Source organism: Malurus melanocephalus, unplaced genomic scaffold, assembly GCF_030028575.1.
Source record: "Malurus melanocephalus ecotype Western Australia unplaced genomic scaffold, MMel_1.1 scaffold_18, whole genome shotgun sequence".
Classification (NCBI taxonomy): domain Eukaryota; kingdom Metazoa; phylum Chordata; class Aves; order Passeriformes; family Maluridae; genus Malurus; species Malurus melanocephalus.
The window spans coordinates 4,065,615-4,073,824 of record NW_026623250.1 but is presented as its reverse complement, the minus strand read 5'-3'; the positions used below and the strand labels follow the sequence as shown (position 1 = coordinate 4,073,824).

The window sequence follows — 8,210 nt, the reverse complement described above, 5'->3', positions numbered from 1 at the left end:
GATTGTGGAACGAAATGGGACAAACTCCTAAGCTCTTATCCCTAAGGGATGGTATGGGAGCCTGTGATCACATACATACCCCTTCGATGCCACTAAACGGCAACTTATTACCAAAGTGCAAATTAGGTGAATAAATCTGTCTGAAAGGGTCTAATTGGGTCATGAGTTATCTATGAAAACAGACAGGGAAGGAATGAAAAACTTTAGGTGGAGGGTTTATTTCTGGACCTATTATTATGGACCTTTAGGTGAGGGTTTATTTCTGTAGAAGCTCTAGCCCATCACTTATTGCAATTGTGAATAGCTGACTGCCTGCAGAAAGATATATAAACAAGTGCACTCAGAGARCAAAACTGTCCTCTTCTGTTATTCTTTAACTAAACTTGGTTGCTCCTGYTGGAATAGAAGCAGAAACACTACCRGCAGTTGCAACKCGTATTTTCCATATTTTCAGAGACCGAGATTTTTTTTAGGCCAGATCAGTTAATTTAAAAAAACACAACACCTTCCTGCTGCTGTGTTAAGAATAGCAAGTTTTGTTACATCTTTCATATCACAACTAATTACTCAGAGAAGAACTCACAATCAGTTAGAGTTTTGGCTATAGAGTTTGCCCCTAACTGCACTCTTTTGGTGGACAATGTATCAAGAGGACAGACAAGATGAGCCAACCCTATAAAAACAGGCATCAAAAAGAAAAACTGAAATTATTTTAAAAGCTTAAAAAATCTAGTCCCATGGACACCATAGTCAACAGTAATCRGCTCATGGAAAGTCTCAGAGAGGCAGGATATGATGCCCCTCCAAATCTGGGTATCTGGTGACACTCTAAATAGCTGCTGTATTTCCATAACAGAAGACTTTAGTTATGCAAATCCTCCCTCTCAAGCCCAAGGATGGCAGACAGGGTAGTTGAGATTAAGCCTTCCCTTAGTAAAGTGTTGCACTTCTATAGAAGAAGAAATGCAGAGCAAAAATGAGYTCTTTCCACTTCCAAACACACAAAGCCAGCACAAAGTGTTACTGGATTTCATCTTCTCTGCCTCTGCCACTCTGTATCATCCAGACCCCTTGAACTCTTATGCTGGAAGGTGATGGCATGTACAGCTCACTAATGCTAACTTGGGCTTTTATATTAAAAAAAAAAAAAAAAAGGTACTCACTGAAGAGATAAATAAAAAACAGCAAACAGACTTCCCTCTCTTCCCATGATTGGCCTGCAATTTGAACATCCTGTGGTAATTTCATAAATCAGCCTCTTTTGTTCTAAGAGAAGCAAACAAATGGGCAGTGGGCACAATGTCTCCCTTTGGTGTGGCATTTGGTATSTAGCCTGGTATTCAAACGTGTAGGCATTTCTCCACCCCTCATATTGCAGCTGAATGACTTTGCTGTGTTGATTTGAAATGACCTGACTAATCCCAACTTCCTCTAACAGTTTAATGAAATGTCAAAAGTTAACAAGGTTCACAGAGTTGAAAAAAAAACCCATTCAAACAACGATGAAAAGAAACACATGGACAGCAGTTTTTAAACAGTCTTYGGGCTATTGGAAATAATTCAATGAACTTTAGCCAAGCTGCACTACAAACACACTGAGATGGGACTAAAAAAAGCTGCATTTTTTATCTGGACTGTAAAATCCAGTTCAGAATTACAAAAAGAAGGTATATAAGAAAAGCCATAATTAGGTAAATTTGAAAAAAAAANAAAAAAAAAAAAAAAAAAAAAAAAAAAAAAAAAAAAAAAAAAAAAAAAAAAAAAAAAAAAAAAAAAAAAAAAAAAAAAAAAAAAAGAAAAAAAGAGACCCTTCCTGCCCCTCTTGGATCATCTGGTGCTTGGAATACAAACCACAGAGCAACAGTTATGCAGCACTGGTTCCACCAGCTGAAACTACAGGAGGCAGAGGCAGTGGTGATYTGGCAAGTTGAGTCCTGTTCCTTTCCAAGAGAGGTTTAATGGTGCTCTCAAGTRCAAAGGAATTGAATGCCCTGATCATGGTTCCAATCTCGTAGAATACCAACTCAGAGGAAAAAGCTTACATTGTACTCCCCCATTAAGCATGGCACTATGAGATAAACCAAACACATCAGTGCTTTGTCTATCATTTGTATTTTACTTCTTGCTAAGAAGTTATTGAAAACTACCAATATGGCATTTTCATTACTGAAGACAGCTCCCAGATTTTTTGAACTGCCCCCAGGAAGTAATTTCTGCTTTGAGCTGAAGGAAAGAGAGAACAGTGTTTTGCTGGTAYCAGTATCAGCTATTGCAAAGTACTAATCCTTTTCCTGTTACTAATTTTTCCTCAGGTACCTTCATATTTGTTACAAAGGTGACAGATATGCAATTGTCATCTGAAGCACAACATCCTGAAGGCAAAAACATGCTTTCCAGGGGGCTCCCATGTCTCTCACCTCCCTCCCTCCCATTTCACGGCAGAACCTGGCCATTGCAGCATCAGTCTGGCTCCTGCACCCCAGAGTCTCCAGCAGACTGTGTATCATCATCTCAACTGTCTCAGTATTCCAGGAAGCCTCTCCTCCTTCCCAACACACCTCCAGCCGTGACCTAACTCAGTTACAGTGCTGCTGCCTCTCAGCTTTCCGGACATMCACGGATGGATAGATGCTAATTTTGTTTTGTAAATGACACAAATGAGTTTAATCAGCCTTAGGGCTGACAGCATGTCATTGTATGTTCATTAACACTTGACCAGAGTTGAGCATCCAGGAGATGCCAGGTTTGAGCAATAATAGGGAAACAACTGCTCTGGCAAGCTTCACGCTCTCAAGCAGACTCCCTATGGAAAAAAGGTTATGTGATCTTGGAAACAGAAGACAACCCTTGTGCAGAAGCCTGGTGGAAGAGGGAGCAGTCTGGAGGCCAGGCAGGCAAATCGTGTTGCAACCAAATGCCATTATCTTTACATATTTTTGCATGTGGAGTTGGAAAAGCTGAATATTTAAGAAAACAGGCAATACTACATAAAATGTCCTGCCTGAGATCTTCTGTTTACATGATGCAATGGCTGAATCCCAAATGCTTGTATTTGCTGAACACAACATTGGAACTACACAATTTAATATACTAGCATTACACTGTCAAACCAGACAGAATAGAAAAAAATAATTTGCTGCAACAGATGCAGCCATGAGAGACCGGAAGAGCAAAGGAAAACTGAGAGCCAGTAAGAACAGGAGAGATTATGAAGATTACTGGAAGCTGAAACGAAGAATCAGGGCCATGATAACATTACAAAATGATGCTAGGCCATTACAGAGAAGGCAATGAGACTAATACAAGCATGGATATAGAGAATGTATATAATATATAGAATTCTTCTGTGTGTCATCAGAGAAGACAGACTTCAAAGCTGTATAATCTGTCGTTGTCCTTAGAAAATACAGCTACTTCTGTTGATCACAATGCTCCCACTGAAAAACTAATCCCTTGGCATCAGAGCTCAGAGTRTGTAATAACCTACAGACATCCACAAATTCACCACGCAAGCATGTCCACAACTGCTCTTGGAGCTTCCTGGGAATTCCCCCAGCTACTTATGCTTTGGCAATGTCTGAAGGTCATGCTGGGTTAACGCCTTATGTATCTTGAGATCTGGATTTTAGCTTGATGGTATCAGCACAGAGGATTCACTGCAGCTGCTCAAACCTCATGCAACAAGAATTTCAGTTTGCATCACTGAGTTATCACATAATATGGAGGGCTGGATTGTCTGAGTGCCGTGAGTTAGGGATGGTGCTGTTAGGAAGAAAACCTTACTGGTACTGTTAGGAAGAAAACCTTAGACTCTCAGTCAACGCCTAGAACTGAAAATATTTCACTTCACAGCTTACCTCAGTGAAGTTCAAATGTAAAGACAGAATTCAGTATTTTCAGCATCAATTATTTTTCTTCTGTGAGAAGGTAATAAATGACATTTCACAACACACCGCTGGGTCCATATATTACTTTCTTTGCTTTGCTAAATCACATGATGATATCCTGGAACAGAGAACCTAAGTAACTGAATTTAGCTGGCTTTAGTTAGCTTCATCACTGCAGATGAAATGTGTGTTTGTAAAGAACTACATTTTGTGCTTGCACAAAAAAAAAGACACTGCAATCTACCTCTAGTCTTTTAGGGCATTTAAGTTGTCATCAAATTTTAAGGTATTATTTAATTTAGGATGCTCACTAAGAAGAGAACCGCTGAAACTGCCAATCTACGTACACACTCCTAACTTGCTTCTTTCCAGTGAAAATATCAACTGCATGTAGCAAAATTAAAGAATATTTTTTCATAAGAACATGTGCTTCAAGACAGGAGATCACAGTGTAATGAATATATATAATTCAAATCAAAGCCTTTCAAGGCTTGTATAAATAAATAGTGCAGCTAGAATATATCTCTGTAATGCAGAGCTAGAACAGGCTTTCAGAAAAGTACTGAATAATTTCCTTCTAAATATTAACTCAGTCATATATTGCTCAACRGCAAAAAGAGGCAGATACAAAATGCAAATAGAACATTCACCAATAATTCTGTCATTGTTAGGAAGTAGTGTTGGCTGCTAGATAAATTCTGCCCCAACAGAATTTAATTCTGCTAAAATAATAGGGCATATTACTCTCAGCTTCAAGGCAAGGATATAAATCATGGAATCATATACAAATGGAACATGGAAGGATATAATCAAATTTAATTGCATGCACTCATTGGGGTTTGTACCTAAATTAAGTACTGAATCTATAAGAAACAAGAACGAGAGCTTAATGTGAGCAAGCCAACAAGGCTAGGAAATCTGTATCTTTTGTCCTTTCCTTTTGGTTTTCAGGTACTTTTCTTGCAAGTGTATAGACAGGAGAAAATGACCAGGATAGGGCAGATAGCTCTCACTAATACAGAACAGATGATGGATGTTTTCTCCAATTCTGATTTGAAGGCACAGAAAGTTTCACAAGAAAAAAAACAGTTGGAAATAACCTTTGTATTCTGCAGATAATATTCCACACCGATATATCTTGTATTTCATACAAATCAAAGGATATTTAGGAAATTGAGTGTCCTTTACACAGTTTGAAGAACCTAAGTAAAACAAATAGATTTACACCAATACTAAAAAGATTCACATTATTTCCCAGAGAAGCATGGTAATAATCTAGGTTATGTTTTCACTGTCTTTCTAATGCAAATATGAACACTTACCCTACAATGTAATTATCTTTCCCAACTCCTACTTCACAGACATCGCACCACTCCAACTTYTTTCCTCTTTTACTTTGGAATTTAGCATTGCTCAGAGTTTTCTTTCAATTATTCTGCATTTGTTGATTATTTTAATACACTGAAGTTCTGCACAAAGAGGAGTTTCTACTCTATCTCCAGCCAYAAAAAATGACATTCCACTAGTGTCTGGCAACTTAATTACTACATGTTTTGGGTTAAGACACAGACTTACAGACAGTAGGTGAAAGAAGGTGTCTGTGTGCTTACACATGAACACACTCCTAATTCGTAAACAAGGAGTCACCCAGCCCACAACAAAAACTTCCCAGATTCTTCCAGCTTCTGACAGGAATTATTTAAAACTTAAATTCTTTGACTTAATCCATGATTCTGAAGACTGCTGGCTTGGTCTTGCTGCTCACATCCAAAATGTCTACAGTAAGGTAGTGYGAAAGTGAGAGGCCACCAGAGGCAGTCCCTACAAGGGAGGGAGCAAGCCTGTGATGATCAAATGCTGTGTACACCATGCATCYATAAAACCACATGCAACTCCTGACAAGACAACCTCACAGCACAAAACAGCTCAGTAACAGAGTTGAACTGAGGTCAAGCCTAGAATATTAGTTTTAATTGTCTTGTTCTAGTTTTTTTTATCCTCCTAACTTTTTTGTATTGTGAGATCACAAATAACTTGTGTACATATTGGTTCTGAATAGAACACTGAAACATGAGTTTATTGTTYCTCTTTGTCGGAATTTCCTAGAGGAAAAATATTGCCAAAACAATTTAATAGTGTATTCAAAATTAAGAGTGCATTTTGACCCAAGTGACTATAAATTAACCTAAAAAAAAGGAAAGACAATAATTTCTTCATTTTCCACACAAATCAGGAAAATAATTGCAACAAAAGAACATTTCAAAGAGTCATTGAACAATACTGAGAAAGCATGTTTGCTGTCAAGGTAAGGACAGTTCCTTWGGAGCTTCCACGGCTTGAGGCTGAAAATTTTGTGTTTGGAGAAATATGCTGTAAAAAATTAAAACATTTGAGCTTTATTAATTTTTGATGTACCTTCAACAAAACTAGAAGAATAGGATCCCTCAYATCTGAAGCATTTCACTTCTCATAAAATAGCATTTTCAGAGGAGCAAGACACGTTTCCTGTCAAGCAACTGAATGATGTACTCTGAATTTGTTTCAAAGGTGCAGCTTTYCCCAAGATCATCACATTGAGGACTGTTCTCATGCCGGACAGTGTTGCTCAAGGCTGTTGCCAAATATCGCAGCACCACTTGTGACAGCCACGGGAGAAGGGGCAGTTTTCACAATAGGAATTGTGCAATCAGATTAGCCAGTCCAAGGAGAATTATAAAGATGTGAATGATCAATGCTGGCCACGTCAGCTGCCCAGCACGGTGCAGGGAGATCATGTAGATGAGTGATGGATACACGAATACAAAGGCCAGACCACATGTTGCTCCGGAGTATCTGAGGAAAGGGAGGGAAGAGGGTAGTAAGAAAAGGAAAAAAAAAAGAAAGAATGTTTTGCATTTATTCTTATTTCTGGTTGTCATTTCCCGTCACCAAACCAATGAAACTGTGTGGATGAACACTGTCTGCAACTGCTAATATCAACTTCTAATCCTTGCTGACCTCCACCACCTTCACAAGTATTAAATTGTCACCCTCTGTGTTGCCCAGCCTCCTACTCGCCTGCACACTCTGACACGCCTCTGTCCTTTCAGTCACCCCGTGATGCTGCTGGGGATTGAATCCCTTATTTTGACCTGATGCTTCTACTTTCTTTGGGGAAGTCTGTCAACATGCAACAGAAAGAGACTGGACAGTGCATTATTTTTTACACATCCTTTACTGTCAGAACTACAAATCTCATTGAACCCCAGCCATCTGAGGACACATACTAAAGCATTTAAATATAGAAATGTTCCTGAATCTACAATTCTTATTTTAGTTTATTTAATGAGCTTCTAGCAAATCATTCTCCAGACCAAAAAGGAACAACATGCCCTTCTGGTAACATGATCAACCACAGCAAGGGAAACATTTAACTGTTTTTTTCCTAACCTCTCCCTTGCTTGCAAAAAATGTTCTCATTATTTTCACCTACTAAGCAGCCAAATACTATTAAGTAACAATATATTTTGTTCATATATTTCAACATTCCTTTCAGAGGAAAGATCATAATACAGAGAAATCATCTGCAACACGAAACCAGAAAACATGCAAGTTAGACTGTATAAAGACAATTTATCTGCCAGAAATCCATGTTTCAACACATTTGATTGCTATGCACAATTCAGACACATTGAAGAGATGAGTATCAGTTTGCAGAGACATGTATTGCACAATGCTTAGCCAAATTAGACATTAGGAAGAAATTCTTTCCTGTCAGGCTGCTAAGACACTGGAACAGGATGCCAGGGAAGCTGTGGATATTCTGATTCTGGAAATGCCCKGTCTCAAGGCCAGGTAGGATGGGTCTCTAAACAACCTGGTCTAGTGAAAGGTGTTTCTTGTCCATGGSAGAGGGGCTGGAATTAGATGAYCTTTAAGATCCCTTCCAACCTTAAGGTCCGTTCTATCATGCTAAGAGTCTATGATGATGATGAACTAGACCATCTCTATTACTATCATACAAAAAAAATGTACTACAAGGAGAGCTAGAAGAAAAAGAGGAAATGGGAAAAACCTTAAGACATCAGCCACTGAGCAAAAGAGTTATTTTGCTGCTTTGGTCAGACCCAAGCCTGTCATTCTGGTTTTATAATTGCAGATTTCTGTATTTTTAAACACCTCCCTCTCCTGGTTGCTTTAGGAAAGATATGATCCAAGAATAAATGACGGTGCGATAAATATGTTTATGTGAAATGCAGTAAATAAGACTCCTTATTATTTTCTCTAATATTTTCCAATCATAGAAATCCCAGCTAATCATCAACATAGTAAATTTAAGGTATC

The 8,210-nt window shown here is 38.4% G+C and overlaps 1 protein-coding gene across 4 annotated transcripts in view; it reads right to left on the bottom strand.

Annotated features, from left to right (window-relative positions):
* Nucleotides 1–4,389: 4,389 nt before the first annotated feature.
* The window catches only part of SLC38A9 (solute carrier family 38 member 9), a 47,107-nt gene continuing 43,286 nt past the window's right edge, over nt 4,390–8,210 (bottom strand). For all 4 annotated transcript variants that reach the window (XM_057389681.1, XM_057389682.1, XM_057389683.1 and 1 more), the window contains exon 15: nt 4,390–6,719. In XM_057389681.1, coding sequence (XP_057245664.1) covers nt 6,554–6,719 — 166 coding nt within the window. In that variant the 3' untranslated portion in view covers nt 4,390–6,553. The remainder of the gene's footprint in view (nt 6,720–8,210) is intronic.